Source organism: Elephas maximus, chromosome 19, assembly GCF_024166365.1.
Source record: "Elephas maximus indicus isolate mEleMax1 chromosome 19, mEleMax1 primary haplotype, whole genome shotgun sequence".
Classification (NCBI taxonomy): Eukaryota; Metazoa; Chordata; class Mammalia; order Proboscidea; family Elephantidae; genus Elephas; species Elephas maximus.
This window is the reverse complement of record NC_064837.1, coordinates 43,493,874-43,515,686: the sequence shown is the minus strand read 5'-3', so window position 1 is coordinate 43,515,686 and position 21,813 is coordinate 43,493,874. Positions and strand designations below refer to the sequence as shown.

At 53.8% G+C, this 21,813-nt stretch overlaps 1 protein-coding gene across 2 annotated transcripts; it reads right to left on the bottom strand.

The window, feature by feature from the left end:
* Positions 1-26: 26 nt before the first annotated feature.
* On the bottom strand, positions 27-18,169 carry SAMD14 (sterile alpha motif domain containing 14). 2 transcript variants are annotated; one of them, XM_049859428.1, is made up of 10 exons: positions 17,728-18,169; positions 14,089-14,143; positions 6,010-6,176; positions 5,219-5,553; positions 3,965-4,052; positions 3,803-3,877; positions 3,537-3,696; positions 2,227-2,346; positions 1,964-2,119; positions 27-1,241 (listed from the first exon to the last, which is right to left on the bottom strand). In XM_049859428.1, the coding sequence occupies exons 2-10, from the start codon at positions 14,098-14,100 to the stop codon at positions 1,086-1,088; spliced, it is 1,269 nt and encodes a 422-aa protein (XP_049715385.1). In that variant the 5' UTR covers positions 14,101-14,143; positions 17,728-18,169; the 3' UTR covers positions 27-1,085. The 2 variants fall into 2 exon arrangements, with proteins under 2 accessions (XP_049715385.1, XP_049715386.1); XM_049859429.1 differs by having other exon boundaries at positions 31-1,241; positions 5,219-5,507.
* Between the last annotated feature and the right edge of the window lie 3,644 nt (positions 18,170-21,813).

The window sequence follows — 21,813 nt, the reverse complement described above, 5'->3', positions numbered from 1 at the left end:
TTCACAGGGCTGGCCTCACCCTCCCAGTAGCCAATGGAACCAGAGCCTGCAGAGCGACCAGTTCTGGGGCCCACTAAGGCCCTGACAGGGACCAGGCAGATGGGGGAGGGCTGATAACCCTTCCAATCCAGTGGCTTCCAGGGTACCTCTCAGGTTTTGCCCCTGTCTGGCTGGGGTGGGATCCATCCACCTTCTGTACCACCTAGGCAGTGGTGGTTCGGTGCCCTCTCCACCAGCTCCCAGGATTGCTCTGCCCCCATAGAGGGCTCAGGTACCCTCTGAGGGAGCAGCAGGAGGAGAAATGGGCCCCAGCTTGGGGAGTAGGTCAAAGGCCAGGCCTTGAAGGGGCCCCTGGAGGGGCAGATCTATATGGATGTCACCTCAGCCATTGGGACCCACAGGACAAGGAAGGGAAGAGAAGGGGGTTTTCATCTTCCTTTCTAATATCCTTACAAAGGTCAAGCTTATCCCCATGCTGCCTCCTCTGCTCTCCTGCCGAGGAGTTTGGCTGGGAGTCTACCCTGAGTGTGACTTGCCGCGGTGCCCACTGGCCTCCCTGCGGAGCAGCACAGTGCTTCCCAACCCACAGCTACTGTGGCAAGCTGAGAGGAACAGCTCTGTGTGCCTGCTCCTGTGGAGAGGCTCAGTCCTACCTTTCTGAGCCCTGAGACCCTCGCCCCTCTCGGGGCCTCTGGAAGGAAGACAGGCAGGTATCCCAGCTCACTTCCGGCCCCCAGCCCCACCATGGCCTGAGGGCAGAGGGTCAGCCTGACCCAGACTGTTCTGGGCTCCCAGAGTTGCTTCAGCCCTGGCCCCTCTGCCTTCTTGCCTTATCTGCCATCTCGCCCAGGAACTCTGTGCCAAACAAGTCCTTGAAACAGAATTTATTACTGGCCCTTCTCCCTGGGCTCTCCCTTCCTGGGGGCTCCAGGTCCAGACACGGTGGGAGAGGACGTGTGCCCCCTGAAAGCGTAGGTTCGGGCCATCCCAAACTTGGCGCCCAGGCCCAGCCTCCCCATTGAGGCCTGTGCTTGCTGAGCCTGGCGGCGGCCGTGCCTGTGTGCCAGCGCCTGCCCCCGCCTCCCCTAGCTCTTCTTGGCCTCCAGCTCTCTGCGCCGGAGCTTCTCTCGCTGCCGTGCAGCCTTCTCCTGGGCCTTGCGCTCCTTCTCGGCAGCCGCTGCCAGCTCCTTCAACTTCCGCTTCACTAGTGCCCGGTCATGCGAGTTGCTGAGCCCCAGGCTCTGGGGGAGGAATCCCAGGGTGAGGGAAGGAGTCCCAGAACCATCCTCGGCCCAGGCCAACCCAAGCACCTGGTTCTTTTTGCCCCGGTTCGTCTCTCTTTGGAGCCCTGTCAGAACCTCCCTGAGTATAACCTCTACCTCCCACACTGTCACTCTCCAATGGGTCAGAATTTGGAATGGGAGTGGCTGGGAGAGTTGAGGGTACCATGCCCTTCGGTCCCCAGTTCCTAGTTCCCATCTCTCCAGGATTTCACCCTTTGGATGACCCTGCCCAACTCCCCGAAGCCCAGAGGTGGGGAGTGACTTGCGCAAGGTCACACAGCTAGGCCATGGTTGAGGCCCCATCGCCACCACTGCCAACAGCTTCTGAGACTGATAATCAGATAGAGATGACCCATGGAAAGGCCTGGCTTCCCAAGACATCAGGAGACTCATCTGGGTCAAGGGTCAGTGACAAGTCTTAGAGGTCAAGGTCGGCCTAGAGACGTGGGCTACAGCTTAAAGATCAAATGAAAGAATTGGGCTTGAGTTTCAGATCAGACTGAGGACCAATGCTGGAGTACAAAGATTAGGCCAAGGACCTTGCCTGGAGGTCAGAGGTCAGGGCAGTGGTCTTACAGAGAGTGAAAAGGTCAGCCCAGGAGGCTGAGCTCAAGGTCAAAGGTTAGGATGAGGAGAGCCTCAGGTTCAGGCTGTGTCATGGCCCTTCCACTCTGACCTACCTTCAGTTTGCTTCCATCCAGCTGCAGTAGCTGCGGTCCGTCCACCTGCCGTGCAGCAAACTCAGCGGCATACTGCTCCAGGTTGAGGCTGTGCAGCCACTGGCCCACTTGCTGACTGGTCCAGTGGTGGACAGTGGGGAGGGGTTCGTCCAGGAACTGGGCAGAGACCAAGGGGAGTGAGGAATGAAGCCTTGGCCTGTGGCCTGCGGCCTGCACAGTCAGAGGTCAGGGAGCCAGCTGGCACTACGGCCAGCCTTGCTTACCTCATCTGAAGACTGGGACAGTGTGTGATAGGGATAGGAGCACTTGGCCTCTTGCCGGGGGCCACTTGGGATCTTGGGGCTGCTGCTAGGGGGTGTGGAGTCATCACTCAGGGTGGATTCCTGCACAGGGAGGGGTGCGTACAGCTGAGGAGAGAGCTCACCTCAAGCCAAGGGAGTCCTTTCAACTCACTGCTCCCATCTGATGCAGTCGAAGTCCTAAACTAGACACCAGAGTTGCTCAGCCTCCCCTGTGCATGGGCCAGGACCTGGGCAGGTGCACAGGACAAGTTGCTCATGTGAGACATCAGGACCTGTGGCCTCTGGGAGAGCAGGCAGCTGTCTGGAGGATGTGGGGCTAGAAATGAGCCAGGCATAATTGTTGCAAGGAAGGGAAGAAGTCTAAGGCTAGGTGTCTTTCCTGCAAGCAGCCTACAATGCTTCCAGCAGGCTGAGTCAGGTATCCCTGCTATGTGCCTCCTCACCATGTCCTCTAGCACCCTAGGGTAACTGCCTGAGTAGAGGTCTTTGTCCTCACTGAACTGTGAGCTCTGTGAGGGTTTGGGCTGTGTAATTGTTCATCATGGTAGCTCCAGGGAAGGAAGAAAGGAAGGGATGGAGAAGGGTGTGCAGGAAGGGAGGAAAGAAGGAAGTCTCAAGTTGGAAAGGGCTGTCCTCTGAATTCCCAGCATTCTGGTGTCCTCTGCCCCAGCAGCACATAAGGAACAGAACCATAGAAGGGGCACTGGGCTTGGGGCTCATAGAGCCTACAGCTAAATCTGTGTGAGTCCTTTCTCTCTGAGCTTTCATTTCCTCATCTGTACAATGGGCACGAGTGTGCCTGCCCTGCCCAGCTCACTGAGCTATCGTGAGAGTGAAGAAAAACGTGTTTGGGGCTCTGTAAACTAAAGAGCTTTGTGAACATAAGCAGACACTGTTGCTTCCGTTACTCACTCTCACTTCCCCCACAAAGTTGTGAGCTTTTTGAGCTCTAGGTTGGGATCATATTCATCCCTGCTTCCCCCAAGCCTTGCCCCTACCACACACACACAGGTGGCCCAGTTCCTAACACAGGTAGTCTTTAGTGGTATGTGTTAAATGGATGAGACAATGAATAAATTAGTGAGTGAACTATGGAGAATCTGAATGAGTGAATGAGCGGATGAATAAACTCAGAGAATGGACAAATCAGCGAATCACTGAATGGCTCAGTGGGCGAACAAATGGACTCCAGAAATCCCTGAATCCCAGCCTGAGCCCTCATGTCACCTGAGTCTGGGGCCAGTTTGGAGGCAAGAAAGCCATAGACTCACCTGAGAAGCTGACTTCTTGGGGCTGAAGCCCTCGTGTTTGGGGGAGCAGGTGGGGGAGGTGGTGCTGCCGGAGGATGCTGAGCCCTTGCCACTGTCTGTGAACCAGGAGAAGGGCAGGAATGGGGAGCCCCCAGTCCTGCCAGAGCCCTCCACCGACTCCCTGCAGAGAGAGCACCCAACATGGGTGTGGGCACAGAGGGAAGGGCCAGGAACCCCCAGGAAGCTATGGGCTGGCGCCATGTGTGGGCACTGTGGGTTTCTCCTACCTGCTGCCCATGGACAGGCGGTTGCTGCCCTTCTCCTTCCTGCTCTTGCCAGTGGATGCTCGGCGTAGGGTGACCCTGTGGGAAGGGCAGGGGAAAGTGGGGCAGTGCTGCTTGCTGGGCTACCCCTAACCCTGACAGCTCCAAGCTGGCTCCTCCACTCACCCCAGGTCCAGGAATTTTCGGCGAGTCTTCTTATCCAGGCCGATGGTAGGGCTGGCAGGCTCAGGCGGGCTGGCATCCCGGCTGTCATCTTTGGGGAAGAGAGGTGAGAAAATAGCCAGTGTGATGGCCTGTCTCCTGTAGCTTCTACTATGTTGTGCTGGAAATTCTCTATAGCATTAGGCACCCTTTACTGGCTGTGGAACCTGGGACAAGTCACTCTACTTCTCTGAGCTACCTCCATCTCAAATATGGGGATAATAACACCTGCCTATTTCATGGGGCCCAATGGGGTCACCGGAGCCTTGGTGGCCCAGTGGTTAAGCACTTGGCTGCTAACCAAAAGATCAGCGGTTTGAACCCACCAGCCACTCTGTGGGAAAAAGATGTGGCAGTCTGCTACGGGGCAATTCTGCTCTGTCCTATAGGGTTGCCATGAGTCGCAATCGACTCAGTGGCAACTGAACTGGGAAAGCTTTTCACAAAGCATGAAGCGCTGTGAAAAGGTAGAGACCACTACTATTTTATTGGCCATTTTATCCTGGCCAGTTTCTAACTGGCTTTCCAATCCTGGCTCAAGTGTTACTTCCTCGGAGAAGCCTTCCAGGAAGCCCCCAGCTAGGTTAGATGCCTGATATAGGCTCTCCCACCACCCACCGCCCTGCACATTTCCCTCATAGCACTTAATGCAGTTTGTAACTAGGCATCTAGTTAGAGGATTGCTTGACTGTTTGCTCCCTAAACCATGTTGTTGTTCTTGTTGTTGTTAGTTGATCCCAGTGCCATCCGACTCGTGGTGACCCACAGTGTGCAAGGTAGAACTGCTTCATAGGGTTTTCCAGGCTGTGACCTTTCAGAAGCAGATTGCCAGGCTGGTCTTCCGAGGGTGCCTCTGGGTGGGTTTGAACCACCAACCTTTTGGTTAGTAGTCCAGCGCTTAACCATTTGCACTGCCCAGGGACTCCCCCTATATCATAAGGAACTATTTTATTGTTTGTCCCCCAAACGACAAGTCCCAGGAGGACAAGGAGTACATTTGTATGCTCACTGGTGTGTCCCAGAGCCCAACACTGTCTGGCACATAATAGGCGGTGCTCGGTGAATATTTGTTGAATGACTGAACCTTGGTGTTTACTCCCCCACCTCCCACCCAAGCCACCGTGGTCCAGCCCAGCACTTCGGTACCCGCGGGGACAGGCGAGGCCGCTGCTGCCCCAGTGTGCACCAGCAGGGGGCGCCGCGCCGCCCATTGCTCACCTTCGCTGTGCGGCTCAGCGCGCGGATGGCGGCGCACAAAACTGGGCGAGCTGTCAGAGGAGGGCGCGGAGCGCGGCGGCGAGCTGGAGGCGGCGGCCAGGCCCTCGTGTGAGGCGGTGTTGTGCAGGGGCCGGTAGCGCGTGAGCGGTGAGGGTGGCGGCTCATCCTCGTCCAGGCTGCGCCGCAGCCCCGGAGGCTCCAGGCAGAAAGAACCCCCCGCCGGGGACCCTGGGCCCGAGTGCAAGGGCGAGCGCAGCCGGTGCAGGGGACTCCCGCAGCCGTCGGTCACCTGAAGGAGGGCGTAGCCGCTGTCTGTGAATTCTCCTCCCCATTTCCTGGAAGGTCCAGGAGCCGGCTTCACCCCCTTAAACTCCTCAGGAGCACCAGGGCGGGAAGCCCAACCCCTGGGTCCTGGGTGGGAGTGGGGGGGGTGGAGCGTGGGAGGGTGTCCTTGTGCTCAGGGGTCAACCATTGGCTAGGACAGTTAAGAGGTGGGAAACGAGGCTTTGAGCTACACAGGCTGGGGTTGAATCCAGCCTCACTCACTCACTCACTGTGGGACTTTGTTGCTGAACCTCTCAAAGCCTTAGTTTCCTCATCTTTAAGATGGGGATAATAATACCTTCATTAAAAGGATGATATGAGCTAGAAGTGACAGACAGCTAATAGTTATTAGCATCTTTATGGCAGAAGTCCAGGGATGTGGTTTCCCTGGAGGACAGGTTTAGAGGGATTACCCAGGGGCAAGAAGGATGGGTGGGTGTTTGTGTGTTCCGGTGAGTTGCCCCAACCTTGCCTCCAGGCCCATCGGAGCCTTCACCATCCTCGGCAGAGCTGGCACTGTCCCGAAGCCTCGAACGGGAGGGCCGGTGTCTCCGGCCCTTGGCCAGCAGTTGGGCCCGGGCCTTGTGTAAACTGCTGTCCAGTCTGATGGTCTCTGGCACAGCCAAGTCCAGGTCTGTGAACCGGAGTAAGGGGACAGAGACCAGATACATGAAGAGGGCAGTCCAGAGGCTCACCTAGGGTCCCTTACACTCACATCCCAGACATTCACCAAGCGTTTGAGTGCCAGCCCCATGCTGGGCACTGGGAGTACAGACAGATGAAAACCAGTGTCCCTCACAGTCTCCAGGGAGCCAGACATGTCAGCACATCCATATAGCGCAGTGTGACAAAACCTCATGGAGGCCCAGAGGAAGTGTAAAGGTGGACAGCACAACCCTGTTTGAATGGGTTGGAGGAGGAAACACCAAAGCTGGGTCTTAAGGTCTGGGTGGAAGTTTACAAGAGATGAGGTGGAGATGGGCAGCCAGGTGGTGAGACTGGTGTACACAACGCTGGGAAGAGGGAAGCAGGCAGCAGCAGTTCCAGGACAGCTGGAGGGAAGGCTGGGGTGAGGCTGGAGGGAAGTACCTTCTGTGTGCCAGGCAATGTGACCACTGCTTTAGATACATCACCTCACCTACTCTTCAAAACAGCCTAGTGGGGGTAGGCATGGCTATTAAGCACATTTCACAGCTGAGGAAACTGAGACTCAGAGAGGTTAAGTCACTTGGCCAAAGCCACCAGCTAGCAACGGTTCAGGATTTGAGCCTGGGCAGTATGGCTCCAAGGAGCCCTGGTGGCACAGTGGTTATGCACTTGGCTAGGAATCAAAAGGTTGGTGGTTTGAACCCACCAGCTGCTCCGTGGGAGACAGACATGGCAATCTGCTTCTGTAAAGATTACAGTCTCGGAAACGCTATGAGGTAGTTCTACTCTACTGTAGGGTCACTATCAGTTGGAATTGACTAGGCAGCTACGGGTTTGGCTTTTGGGCTTTTTAGTCTGGCTCCTGAGACTGGGTTGTTCCCTTTTGGGCTGAGTTGCCTGTCCAGAGATCTGCTATGGACACTGGCTTCCTGTGTCATGCTCAGGGTCAGGGTCACACTCAGAGACGCCACTGCTGAACACCTAGACAGCTCGCCGTTGGACGGGAGCAAAGGCATCCTCGAGCCAGTGGCAGTGCTAGGAAGAAAAGCAGTTGCTGATGGAGACCCACAGCCCCCTGAAGCATGTCTCCCCCAGCCTGGGCTCATGGGCCATGCTTGGTCCTGGATGGGAGGACACGGAGAAGACTGGGGGAAGAGTAGGCAAACCCCCATGATCGTCCCTAGAAACCCTTACTGCTCATAGTTTCCCTTCTCATCCACTGGAATGAAGCCCCCACTCCGTAGCAGACCAGAGCTTGGTCCTGGGGACTCCAGATGCAAAAGGTTTTTCCCAGCCCTCAGGATGAGTCAAGACTTTTTTCCCCCACCCCACCCCCGATGGTCTCGGGGACCCCCATCCCAACACTCATCCACCCTGCCTTGCCTGCTTCTCTCTTGTCTGCAGACACCCCCTAAACCACCCTAGTTGCTCTCCTGGCCCAACTAACCAGTAAAAAAACAAAAACAGTTGCTGTCAAGTCGATTTCGACTCACGGCTACTCCATGTGTCTCAGGGTAGAACTGCACTCCATAGAGTTTTCATAGCTCTGACCTTTTGAAAGCAGATCGCCAGGCCCTTCTTGGGAGGTAACTCTGGGTAGACTGGAACTTCCAACCTTTTGGTTACCAGCTGAGCACTTAACCGTTTGCACCACCTGTCTATTTCTAGTCCTGACCCCCTCTCCTGCATTCCAGGCCCTGGCACCCAGGCATCAACCAGGGAGCTTGCCACATCAAAGGCCCTCAGGCACCTCAAACTCAACCCATCACAATGGACCCATCACCTTGCCTCAAACCCATTTCTCTGTTCCCTGGCTTGGTGAAAGGCCTCTTCATCCACCCAATCACCTCAGTCAGATGGCTCCCAGCTACCCTCCCCCCTCAGCCCAGGATTCAATTGGTAATCTCCACTTGGATATCCAACCTGCATCTTCAATTTACACGTCAAAACTGAATTCCTGGTCACCTTCCTCTGCCCCCTTCCTCAGCTTCCAGAAGCTCCTCCCATCTCAATGAGTGGTAGCTCCATCCTTCCAGTTGCTCAGAACCAATCCCTGGATCCATCCTTGTTTCCTCTTTCCCTCCCACCCTACAAACCGAACCATCCACAATTTCTGTTAGCTCTACCTTTGAAATATATCTAGACATACTGAAATATTTATGGTGAAGTGATGTGATGCTTTGGATCAGGTTCAAAAATAATCCAGGGCAGTGGGGTTGGGGAGTGGCCGGGGGGATGAAACAAAACCAGCCATGCATTGATCATTGTTGAGGTTGGGCGATGGGTACATGGGGTTGTTGTGCTGTTCTCTCTACTTCTGGGTATGTTTGAGATTTTTCACAATAAGATATTGTTTATGTGTGTGTGTATACACACAGAGACATACATACGTACATACAGAGAGAAAGAGGAGTAGATGAAGGGGAAAGGGAGAGGGAGAACTTCTCACAGCCTACCTGGTGTAGGTCACCATCATCTCTTGCCTGGATTATTACAAAGGCCTTCTAGCTGGCCTTCCCTCCTCCTCCTCCCTTTCCTGTTCACAGCCTATTTTCAACACAGCAGCCAGAGTGACCCTGATAAAACATGTCAGATCGTCAGCTCCTCTGCTCAGAACCCTCCGGTGACTTCCATCTCACACAGAGTAAGAGCCAAAGTTCTCCCAGTGGCCTTCCAGACTCGCTTAGCCTGGACTCCTTACCTCTCTGAACTTGTACTTCCCTCCTTCTTGCTCCCTCCACTTCAACCACCCTGGCCTCCTAACTCTTCCTCACATACGCCAGGCCTGCTCCCACCTCAGGGCCTTGGCACTTAATCTCTCCTCTTGCAAGGCTCTTGCTACAGATTTCTGCAGCCCTCACCTCCCTCAGGTCTTTGCTTAAATGCTCCCTCTCATTGAGGCCTTCCTTAACCACCTTATTTATAATTACTCCACACACATACACATTCCATAATCCCCGCCCCTCCTGCTTTTCTCTAAAGCATTCATCGTTCTCTGGCATCCTGTATGTTTCACTTATTGAGTTAGCATCTCTCTCCATTCATTAGAATGTCAGCTCCATGAGGATAGCTTTTCCTTATTTTGCTCAGTGCTCTAACATAGGCAGGGAATGGTGCTTGACATAGAGTAGGTGCTTAAAACAAAATCAAAAAACAAAAAATACCTGTTGCCCTTGAGTTGATTCCGACTCATAGCGACCCTGTAGGTCAGAGTAGAACTGCCCCATAAAGCTTCCCAGGAGTGGCTGCTGGATTCAAACTGCTAAACTTATAGGTAGCAACCGAACTCTTAACCACTGTGCCATGGTACGTGCTTAGCAAATATTAATGAGAGAATGAAGTTCTGTTGACTCACCCTCCTCACATCCCTGAAACCTGGCCCCTCCTCACCCTCCCGACTGAATTGCCTTAGCTCGGGCCTTCATCAGCTGTCCCCAGCCCCATCCTGCCAACCCAGAACACAGCCTGTCTTCAACCTGTGCTTTCTGCCTCCAGTCTGGCACCCTCTCGCATCTTCCATACAGCTAACAGAAACTCTGTAAAGCACATTTCTGACTATGCCACTTATCTCCTGCCCTTGAAACCCTCTGGGAAAGCCCAAAGTTGACAATATAAAGTCCAAGCTCCTTAGCTCGTCACTCAAGGCCTAAGGGGGCTCCAGCCAGGCCTTCCTGTTTTCCACAGACCCCTCCTCCGCCCACCATGCTCCTATAAGGCACAGTGCTTAAGAGCATAGGCTCTGGAGCCAGAATGCTGGTGCTGAATCCAGTTCTGCCACTTGCTGGCTGAGTGACCCTGGACAGATCAGCTTCCTCATCTGTAAAATGGGCTCATAATAACAGTATCTTCCTTATAAGGTTGATGTGTGCATTAAATAAGATAATCCACATAAAGTGCTTCACCATAATACCTGTGACTTAGTAAATGCTCAGCAAGCATTGCCTATCAATGGTGTTAGTGCAAGCAGTACTGAATTGCTTACACCGATCCCTACAGACTTGCCTCCATCTCTTATTTCCCACCTCCATTCCATTGCTCATGCTGCTCGCTGCTCCAGCACTCTTCGCCCCTTCTTTGTCCGGCTAATCACCTCTAATACATCACCTCCTCCTCGCCTTCTTCAGGCCCCAGCACTATTCTATGGTCAGGGATGACCATATTCCATGCAATCTGCCTGCGGCTGAGGGTGACGCCCTTCACTCTCCGCTGTGAATCCCAAGAGCCTGGTGCAGTGCCTCGAAGAGGGGAGGTGCTCAGTCGGGGTTAGACGAATTGAACCAAAGCCACACTTCCAGGGACCAGAGCATACATACTTTGGCAGAAATGGACTTGCAGGTACAGATGACGCACCATTTATAAACACAAGCCCACGTTCCATCATGTCCCACATTTTAATCTTCTGCAGGGCACTCCCCATCACCTCATATCTTCCTTGTTTATTTATGTATGCTTTTATTATCTGTCCCCCTGCCTGCCCCTGCACTAGAATTCAAGCTTCTTGAGGGCAGCGACTTTGCCTGGCTTGTTCAATGCTGTCTCATATTAGGAACTCAATAAATATTTGTTGAGTGGGTGAAAGAGATAAGGCGTGATTGGGAGGCTAAAAAAAAAAAAAAAAACAGACCCGTTGCCATCCAGTCGATTTTGACTCAGCCACCCTATAGGACAGAATAGAACTGCCCCAAAGAGTTTCTAAGGAGCAGCTAGTAGATTTGAACTGCTGACCTTTTGGTTAACAGCTGAGCTCTTAACCACTGTGCTACGAGGGTTCCAGAGTAGGGGGCTAGCTACTTTAAAGGTTGACAATACAGAGCTGAGGTTGCAGAAAGGATAAGAAAGAGCTTTTCAAGTAGAGGGAATGCTGCAGGCTTGGGCTTGGAGTGCCTGAGGAGCACCAGGGGGCCAGTGCCATCTGCAAGGAGAGGGGAATGGCTTGGTTGAAGCGGGAGGATGGAGACAGGAGTCTGTAGTTGTCCAGCAAGGGCCGGTGGTGGCTTGGAGGAGGGGACAGGTATTGTCAAAACAACTACTATCTTGGACTCAGATTTAACACCACTCTCCTGGTCTCTTGGCTACTTCTCCTGCCCCTCTGATGCTTCCAGACCCTAGGGTTGAGCTGGGGGAGGGAGCCCTCTGTCCTCAGTCCTCTGGCACAGATTATCTGGGAACTGCCATGAAGCAGCAAGGATTGAGGACGGAACCACGGAATAACAATAGCTAATACTTTTTTTTTTTCTTTTAATACTTACTGAGTGCTTCTTGTGCCCAGGCACCATTCTAAGTGCTTTACAATTATTAACTCATTTAAACCTTCCCACAACCCTATGAGGACAGTACTCCAGGCATCCCCAGAGCAGCCAACAAAGAGCAAGGCCAGGGTTAAAAGCAGGCAGTCTGACTCCAGAGCTGGATTTATAACCACCCGTACCCTACACTGTGTCTCAGGCAGAGATAGGAATGACTTTTGAGATCAAGTCCAACCACCTCATTTTGTGGATGGGGAAACTGAGGCTCAGAGAGGAAAGTGTGGCCAAGGGTGCAAAGCAGAGGGAGTTAAGGACAGAATCCAGGTCTCCTGGCTCCCAGTCCCAGGGACTGCTGGGCATCCTCTAGCCCTCGGGCCCACCCTCAGCTGATGCCCAGTCAACCTGGGCCGGGGAGGGGGGCCCTTTGCTGTGCACTCTGGGCCACATCAGGACCATGCTCATCTTATGTGGGAGGGTCTGGAGAGCAAAGAGACTTCTAAGGGGGTCAGGGATTTTGAGGCAAGGTAGAACCAGGCTTTCCTAGGGTTTCTTGCTCCAGCAGGCCCCCTTGCCCTACTCCTTCCACCCCTTCCTTGTGTGTACACCAGCACTCCCTCTTTCTCTCACCTCCCTGAGGGAGATGGTTCTGCCCTGGACAGTGGGAGGTCATGAGTATTTAATAGTCTTTCAAATCAGGAAGAAGGCAAGGCTGGGCCAAGCCACCTCAGCGGGTCCAAGCAGGGGGAAAACAGGATGGGTCTGAGTGGGGGGCAGTGGAGGCAGAAAAGGCTGGGGAGGGGAGCTCATGCCAGTCAGGCCAGGGGTTAGGCTGGGTGGAGACAGAGAGACTCTGAGTCTGAGGCCCAGACAGCTGGAGTCTGGAAGAGTCTCAGAAGCAAATTCTCCACTCCAGAGACCCTAGGGAGGCTGCATCCCCCAGAAGCCAAGAAGCAGCCATTCCTGGCATTGCCTGGGCATGTGGCAGAGGCAGGGGAGAAAGAGGTGGCAAGGGGGGCACAAAGGGAAACAAGGGTGAGATGGAGAGAAGGCAGGGAGGAGAAGTGTTCCCCACTCGAGGCTGCATGCAGAGATGTGAGAGCCCTCAAAGACTGTGCAGTGTTACAGATTCAGGCGGCTCTTTCTCCTGTTTCTACTTCTCCCTCCATGTTCCTCCATGTTTCTTTCCTCACTGTCTCCTCCACCCAAGTTCAGCTGGGAAACAGCCTTTTTGCCCCAGAGCATGCTGGGAATGCTGCCCTAAGGTGGGCGGTCTCTTTCTCCAATCCACACAACTGATAGACTGCAGGGGGTAAATGATGGTGCGGCAGGCTGGTGTGTGAACCTGAGGACGTGGACATGTGCACTAGTATGAGGGTGGAGGTCTGGGGTACTGAAGCTGTGTGTGTGTCCTGCATTTGATTTCAGTGCACGCGCATACGCAGTGATGTCCCATGTACTTATGCAACTTGGAGGTAATGTGTGTCATCTGTGCTGGGTACACAAGTGTATATAACACAGCAACTAGGAGCAGGGAGTAAAGCAGACTTGAGTTCTAGTTCCAGCTCTGCCACTAACTTGCCGTGTGATCTTAAAAGCAAGTCACTTTACGTCTGCGGTCTTAAACGCTAGCAAGCAGCCATCTAAGATGCATCAATTGGTCTCAACCCACCTGGATCAAAGGAGAATGAAGAACACCAAGGACACAAGGTGATTACAAACCCAAGAGACAGAAAGGGCCACATGAACCAGAGATTACATCATCCTGAGACCAGAAGAACTAGATGGTGCCTGGCTACAACCGATGACTGCCCTGACAGGGAACACAACAGAGAACCCCTGAGGGAGCAGGACACCAGTGGGATGCAGACCCCAAATTCTTATAATACCAGACTTAATGGTCTGACTGAGACTAGAAGGGCCCCGGTGGTCATGGCCCCCAGACCTTCTGTTGGCCCAGGATAGGAACCATTCCCGAAGCCAACTCTTCAGACATGGATTGAACTGGACAATGGGCTGGAGAGGGATGCTGGTGAGGAGTGAGCTTTTTTGGATCACGTGGACACTTGAGACTATGTTGGCATCTCCTCCATCTCCTGGAGGGGAGATGAAAGGGTAGAGGGGGTTAGAAGCTGGTGAAATGGACACAAAAAGACAGAGTGGAGGGAGAGAGTGGGCTGTCTCATTATGGGGGAGAGTAATTGGGAGTGTGTAGCAAGGTGTATATGGGTTTTTGTGTGAGAGACTGACTTGATTTGTAAACTTTCACTTAAAGCACAATAAAAATTATATATATAAAAAAAAGGCAAATCACTTCAGCACCCTGCCCTAGGTTCCTTGTCTGTAAAATTGGCACACTGCTTAGCATTACTGTGAAGATTAAATGATACAGCACATGTGAGATGTGGGTGCTTCACTAGTGCCTGGCATAAGACGAATAATAAATGGGGACCCTTACATTATTGCTGTTGTTGTACTTGACATGTCCACTAAGATAGCAGTGACGAAGAATCAGGCATAAGGCCACAACACACACACACTCAACGCCCCCAGGAACCCTCCCGGCTGCCCTCCGCCCAAGGCTGGGTGGCCTCGGAAAAAAATGCTCTATAATTGTGTCTGTTGGCTAGAGATCTAGAGTTGAACAGAACTTACCAAAAACCTCATCCACAGGTTCTCGAAGCTTTGAAGAAGCCATGACTCAAGAGAGCTGGAGAGGATAAGGGAGGAGAAAGAGAAAAAAGAGACCCTAAGTAAGAGATTCATGTTGGTCAAGGCAGAGGAGCTGTCAATGGCCCTCTGCCCCTGGCCAGCTGACCCCTTACCTTCCCTAGAATTTTCCCTCAGGTCCTCTGGAAGACAGGTCACCTGTACCATGTCCCAGGTTGTGGGGGTTGGGGCAGGAGGCAGAAGCAGAAGGGTAGGGACAGATGCAAACCCACGAATCCAGGGTATAGACACAGGCTGAGTCTTGTGGTCGTGGTTCAAGCTAATGTACTGTGTACCTTCACATAGGTCACTAAGTTTCTCCCCTTCACTATCTTGGGTCTTTCCATCATTAAAATCCATTTAAAAAAAAAAAAAAAACCTATTGCTATCGAGTCAATTCCAACTCATAGTGACCCCATAGGACAGGGTAGAACGGCCCCATAGGGTTTCCAAGGAGCATCTGGTGGATTCAAACTGCCGACCTCTTGGTTAGCAGTCAAACTCTTAACCACTACGCCACCAGGGTTTCCATCATTAGCATTCCCTAAAAGATCTTAGTTGTCATAAATTGCACATCAAATCTGGGAGAGATCTTGGAGATTATTACATCATCCCTTCATTTTTCAATGAAGAAACAGGCCCAGAGAGGGGGGAGTGACTGGCTCAAGATCACATAGCAAGCTAACGACAAAATCAGAAGGAGAACCCCAGGCTCTCCCACCCATCTACCTACCTATCTATCCATCCATCTATGTGTCCATTCATCCATCCAGCTAGCCATCCATCCATCTAACTACCCATCCATCTATCTATTCCATCCATCATCCAGTCCTGCCCCCTCTCCATCACTGATGGCATCACCACCTGCCTCTCTGAACACGAGCTGTTCAGGAAGCTGGCACCATCAGCAGGCTCACTTTTGTAGACAAACTCACAGCTCTCACTGTTCTTGACAGATTCACAGATGAATCCTCAGAAGGGTATGAGGAGTACTCACAGTACAACAGTGGACAGCCAAATCTCGATGATGCATCAAGTATGTTCTGGGAAGAAGTATGGATAGGTAGGGTTTTTTGTTTTTGTGGGAAGCAAGAAAGGAGGGCAGGTAGGAAAGCAGGATATATGCAACTGAGCAATTTGGGTAGTCCCCTAGCAGATGTAGGATTCTAGTAGCCCTGAATCAAGCCTTGTCAGAAGGGCAGAAGAATGCTGGATGAGGGAGAGTGAGGAAGTTCAGGGGCCACTGACGGTTTAGGGCACGAGGCTAGACTGTACATTTGACAGGTGTAGAAAATCTGGACCACACGCCTGCTGGGGACTTATCCAGTGAAGAGGCAGATGGCAGGGAGGCTGATGAGAACTCTCCTCTTCTGTTATTACATTAAACATCATCTCACCGTGAGCTGGCCAGGCTTCGGATTCTTAGTGACCACACGTTACAGATGAGGAGACTGAGATACGGAAGACGAGAGGCAGAACTCAGCCTGGACTCTGGTCTCCTACCCCACAGCCCTATCCTGGGTGATGGTCTTCGGTGTTTTGGGGTGCTCTCAAGGAAAGGACACTGCTGAGGGAAGGGGTGTAAGGGTAGAGGGAAGGGAGGCGGTCCACACTGGCTAGGACTGGAAGAAACATCAAAGCCACGTCCTCCCCCTACCCCAGACTCCATGGATGCCTGGGGCTGAAGCTGAAAACAGGAAATAAAGTTTGGGAAGGGGCCAGGAGGGACATGGGCCAAACCCCTCAGGAACACTTTTGCCATTCTTGAACTCTGTGAGTGGTGGGTGGTAAGGATTAGCAACCAAGAAGTTTCAGAACATCCTCCCTGTCCGGAGGCCAAACGGGATGGGGGGCTGCCCCTAAGAATGAACCAAATTCCCCCATCCAATCACAAAGCCTCACCTGACTAGGACCCAGCTGCCACCTCCTCCAGAAAGCTGTCTTAGACAGCACTTCCTCCTCCCATTTGTCTACATAATTTCTAAATTCACCCTTCCCCAACCCCTGGAAAGTGGGGAATTTTTTATACTTCACTGATTCCCTAAATGAGTCATATCTTCCCCACATCAAAGGGAGCTCACTGAGGAGGGGGCCGTGTATTCCCCATCAGACTAGGGACTCTCTGAAGATAGGAAGTGCCTCTCCCATCAGAATGCAGGTTTCATGAGGGCAGAGGCTGTGCCCCCTTTCAGACTTCCAGAGAATGGTGATTCCATGTGCCCTTTATTCAAGGCCCCAGTCCAGGTAAGTCACTCTTGTGGATGGAGCCATCTTTCAGGCTGGGGTGGGCTGGGGCTTCCAGGTCACATCCCCTCCAATCCATCCTGATTAGACACACACTGCTTTCTTTCCCTCCCTTTGACAACTAACCCCCTGGGGGTATGTATGGGAGACCATCTCTACAATGTCTGGTGGGGCACTCTGGAGAAGAAGAAGCAGGCTCTCCAGATCACCAGGCCCCTCCCACCCAATCCCCCACTTCCAAAACTGAGCCCTGGAAATTTAGACACCAACCCTCCTCCAGCTTCTATACACACACAGTCACTACCAGGTAACAGCCACAAGAGTGGAAATGAACCTGTCACCTCTGGACGCAATCTGGGCTCAGGTGCTACCAGGCCACTCCCTCCTCCCAAAGCTTCTAACTATGGAGAGAGGTGCATCTGTGACCTTTGACTCTTCTCTGGGAGAAAGGGAGGCAGGCGCGCTCAAAGCTTCCTGGGACCAAGGGGAGGGAGAAAGAGAAATAAAGCAACCTCAAGTTCTGGGGAGGGAGTGGGGAGAGAGTGAAGATGAAGAATGGCCAGAGACCAACGGAAAAGCAGAGAGTCCACAGGGCAGCCCATAGGGCTGCTGAGAAATAGAAGATCAGAGAGTGGGACAGGGAAAGCAGTAGTAGGAATAGAGGATTCCAGCAGCCCTGGATGAGGCCCAAGGATAGGGTGGGAAGTAGAATGGAGAATTCACTGCAGGAGAGGGGTGGGCCCCCAGCGGGGCAGGCAGAGGAAAGAGGCCCTGGAAGGGAAAAAAGAGACGTAAAGAGAAGTCCAACTGAGAAAAGCCGGGAAGGCATGGACCGGAGAGCAAGCCTGGGGTGGAGGGAGGCAAATTGTGCAGCTAGAAAAGGCAGTACTCCCTACCCTATAAGGCCCAGTCTCTCACTGGCCCCGGGCTGGGGCACCCGGAGGGTCTCTAGGCCACCTCAGACCCCTGCTGGAGACGGGGTGGGGATGGAGGACAGGGCACCTACTCTGCTCCTAGGACCCCTACCCCTGGGTGACGGAGTTTCTCTCCAATCCATCAATCCAACTCCCCGCCGAGCAAGGAGTTAAGCCCTCTCCCCTTCCCCCACTCCAGTTTTTTATTAATTTCTCCGGGCTGCGGGCGGGAGGGGATTAGGGGCACAAATCCTATCTCTGCCCCCTCCCCTGCCAGCCCAGCACCCCAGTCCCGTACGGCCCCCCTCGGGATAGGAGAGAAAGATTCTTGTCGCTTTGGCCAATCTACCTTACTCGGGGTCCTCCCGCGAGCCCCCAGCCCGGCGTCCCCGCCCACCCTCGAGTCCCCGGGCTCCCGTCCCCTCACCTCCAGCATCGGGCATCTTCAGCAGCCAGCGCCTCGGGAACCCCTCAGGCCCATGGTGCTCGAGGCGGGGGCCCGGGCGGGAGAGACGCGGGGGCCGTCACCCCGGCCGCGGGGGGCTCCGGGCGGGCTCGCTCTGCTCCATCCCAGGTGTGGGTGGGGGTCGACCGGCAGGGGCCCAGGGCCCGAGGGATGGGGGGCTGGTATCGGGAGAGAGGGAGAGGCTTGCGGGAAGCAGGCGGCGGGCGGGGCTGGACCGGGAGACCTGACGGAAGGATGCTCCGTGTGTGTGTGCGCGTGGATGTGTGTGCGAGTGTGTGTGCGCGCCAGCAAGAGAGCGCGCCCCCGCCCTGCCCGCCCGCACGCCGGACGCGGGCCCCGCGTGACAGACCGGTCGGCGCAGCGCAGCGTCAGCTGGGGGTCCGCGGGGGTCCCCGGGGAAGGGGCGGCGCGGGGGCGCGTGGCGGGGAGGCCCGGCGCCCAGGAGACAAAGAGCGGCCGGGCGGGCGGGCTGGAGGAGGAGCGGCGGCGGGAGGACGGCGGAGGGCGGGGCAGCCCCGCGCTCTCTCGCGGCCGGGCCTGGGGAGCCCGAGTGGCCGGGAGCCGGGCGGGGGCGGAGGCCGGCTGGGGAGCCACGGGGCTTCCGCCTCCTCTGCCCGGCCTGTCGGGGCTTCTGATGCGTGCATTCCGCACACAGCTCCGGAGCGGTCATGTGTGTCCAGATCTGAGGGGGCCGCGGTGAACAGAATCCACCCGGGCCAGGCCGTCGGGGCTAGCGGTCTAGTCACAGGCACAGACGACTGGAGAGGCCTTCGTAAACGCGGGAGCTAGGAGCGTTGGTTCACAGAGACTCCTCCCGCCGGGAGAGCCCACTGGAGGGCGCCTGGCCGGGCCTGGGGTGGAGGGTGGTCGGGGAGGATTCCTGGAGGTGAGGTATTGGCTTCTCCTACAGGTCTGGGTAGGTAGAGGGTGCCGATGGGGCTTGATATGCGTGGGGAGGAGGGGAAGGTGACGTGAGGCTGGGGAGGTGGGCGCCGGCAGGGCTTGCACTTTATCCTAAAAGCCATTAAAAAAAAAAAAAAAAAAAAAGAGAGAGGGGAACAAATTTGCATTTTAGGAAGAACCCCTGGGCTGCTCTGTGGAGAAGGGACTGGAGAGTGCCACCTGAAAGTAGGGAGGCCCCTCGTGAGACTGTTGAGAGATGATGGTAGTCAGCATAAAGATTAAAGATCAGGCTGAGAACTACTCAGATTGTAGAAGGAGGAGAGGAGACAGGACCTGGGGACTGACTAGGCATGATTGCCTGTCTTGGCCTGAAGGAGAGAACCCTGGAGGTGGAGTAGGTTGGAGGTGGAGGTGGATGAGATCAGACTTGGACCTGGTGAGCAGGAGGTAGTGGCTAGCCAGCCAGGGGAGCTAAGGTAATCATCAACAACTAGGTACCATAAGGTGAGGGTTTAGGATGTGCCAGGCTCTGTACTAAGCACTTTTCTTGGATTATTTAATGCCATCCTCACAATAAACCTGTGAGACAGGTGTTTCTATTACCCCTATTTTAAGCACGGAAAATGGAGATCTGGAAGAGTGAAGTGGCTTGTTGAAGAGCAAGTGGTGAAGTTGGTTAAGGGGGTCCAGAGCTCAGGGGAGAGGAGTGGAGTCTAGGGATAGAGGATCCCTGAGAACCCATGGAAGTTTCTGCAGTTGATGCCTCTGAGAGGCTATGGGAGGTGGCATCTTGAGCCAGGATGGCCTTATGGATGTTGTGTGCCATCGAGTCAATTCCAACTCATAGAGACCCTAAAGGACGGATTAGAACTGCTCCATAGGGTTTTAGGCTGTAATCTTTACAGGAGCAGATTGCCAGGTCTTTTCTCCTGCGGAGCTGCTGGTGGATTTTAAACCTCCGACTTTCATTTAGCATCTGAGTGCTTAACCATTGTGCAACCAAGGCTGTGGATGAGGACAAAATTAATACCCTTTGGGGGCTGAGGGTATCCAAGGACATCTGTGGGAGTTTTGAGGTTTCTGGGTGTCCTCAGAATCTTTTGGCAGCTATAGGGTGCTGGCTGGATTGTGGCGATCTGGGGAGGGGTAGCGTCCCTGGGTGATGGGCTGTGGGAGCTGTGTCTGGGGTCTTTAAGGATTTATCACTGTGCATGAGGATATGGTATACAGGCATCTGATGAGATCTGGATAATGGGCTAGAGTGCAGGGATTGGTTATAAAGCCCCTATAGATTCCAAGGGATTGGGGAGATGTAGGGTAGGGTTAGTGCTGGCAGGCTGTGTCTGTGGGAGGGTTCTGCTAGACTATAGGATTTGGGAGGACCCCTGTTCCTAGTGACACCTAATCACCTGGAAGTTAAGGAAACTCTCTTCATCTGATTCCCCTCCCCCACGGTAAGTGTTGGGGTGGCAACTTGCTCCCAAGAGCTAGGCAGGTGACAAGGCTGCACAGTGACACTAGCACTGCCCAAAGCCACCGACACAGCCCCCGACTGGACCTATATCACAGGGAGTCATATCTCAGGCCTGAAAAACTCACAGCAAAGCCGCACAAAGCACCCCCCAGCCACACAACACACTCAGACTTAAACATAGGATCCTCCTTGGCCTATCTTTTGGGACATACAATGTACCCACAACAGATTTCCTATTCAGGCTCTTTACCTAATAGACAGGACAGATGGGGTCAGCAGGGCCCCACCCTGGATGCTTAGCTTCAGTCAGACCAGCAGTGGACAGATGGGGTCAGCAGGGCCCCACCCTGGATGCTTAGCTTCAGTCAGACCAGCAGAAGCTGTCAACACAATCCCCATGTCTTCTTATCCAGGAGGGTCCAGCAAATTCATGTCTTAGACTTCTTGGCTGGGTTTCTGAAACAGGACTGACAACTCTTCATCTTTGGTCCTGGAGTTCAATGACCTAATTCTGTAGCCATGACCTGTGACCTTGTGGTTTGGTAGTCTCAGATCTTGGGATTCAGCCACCTGGTCTGTCTTCAGCATTCCCAGGGCTCCCAGAGTGTTCCAAGGATGATCCACTTGAAGAAGATGCCTTGAGAGGTATGATCACCATTCCCAGGATTCTGGAAGACCCTCAGTAGGGTGGCAGAACTGGAATGGTCTTATACATAGCCCTGAGGTGTAGAACTAGGATTTTTGGGTGGAAGTTACAGGGAGCCAGAATTTGGCTCAACATTAGACTTGTGTAACAAAACCACCCCAAAGGGAGTGGCTGCCTCAGGAGACAGTGAGCTATCAGTGGCAATTCTGACAGAAGCCACTCATCTTGGATACTGTCAGGGATTCATCAAGATGACTTTTAAGGACCCTGATGTTGGAACTTGCGTTCTTTACGGCAAAGAGAGGGGAAGGCGAAGAGTTTCCCTGGGGACAAGTCTACTGAACCTAAGTGCCTTCAAGCTTGTTTTCTCTCACAAATACACAGCACCCAGGGCAAGGAAAGGTGGTTCTGGGACTGGCCAAAACCCCCACTAGCTCTCACCTCTTTCTGGCACTTCACCAAAGCCTATTCCCTAACACCCTGGCATCTGGACTCCCAGACCTATTAGTATTAGAGGCAATAAGTCAGCAACCAGACCTGCTAGCATAAAACAGGGGATCAGGACTGTTAAAGGACCCTCAGGTCCACGGAGAGGGGCAAACAGAAGAGATTCTCTCAAGGACCCCGGAGACAACACTGTCCCCCATGCCACTTTCCACCCCTAGCTGCCACCTCCAGGAAACCTGTGATCCTTCAGGTACCTCATACACGGTGCTTCATTAAGTAGGGGCTGGGTATCTCCATCACTTTACTGGACTTAGGATTCACCTTAATATATCCAACCCATCCTGTGAATTCCTTCAGAGGCCCAAAAAAAGAGAAAAAGGGGAATGCGATAGGCAGGCGAAACTCTAGAAGCCCCAGCCCTACATCCCCAAAACTACATAAGAAGCATGGGTGATAAAGGGGGGAATGGTGGCAGAGGGAATTTGCTGGAACCGGGAACAGAGGAACTGTGTAGAAAGATGCTTAGGGCTAGAAACAGCACTGGTGCAAGGGAGACCGCGGGGCACGGTCTGGCATC

Coding starts and splice junctions, on each gene's coding strand:
- SAMD14 (XM_049859428.1), bottom strand. Junction 4,053..5,218: donor CGCTGAGCCGCACAGCGAAG/GTGAGCAATGGG, acceptor TCTTCCCCAAAG/ATGACAGCCGGGATGCCAGC. Junction 3,878..3,964: donor CGAAAATTCCTGGACCTGGG/GTGAGTGGAGGA, acceptor CCCTTCCCACAG/GGTCACCCTACGCCGAGCAT.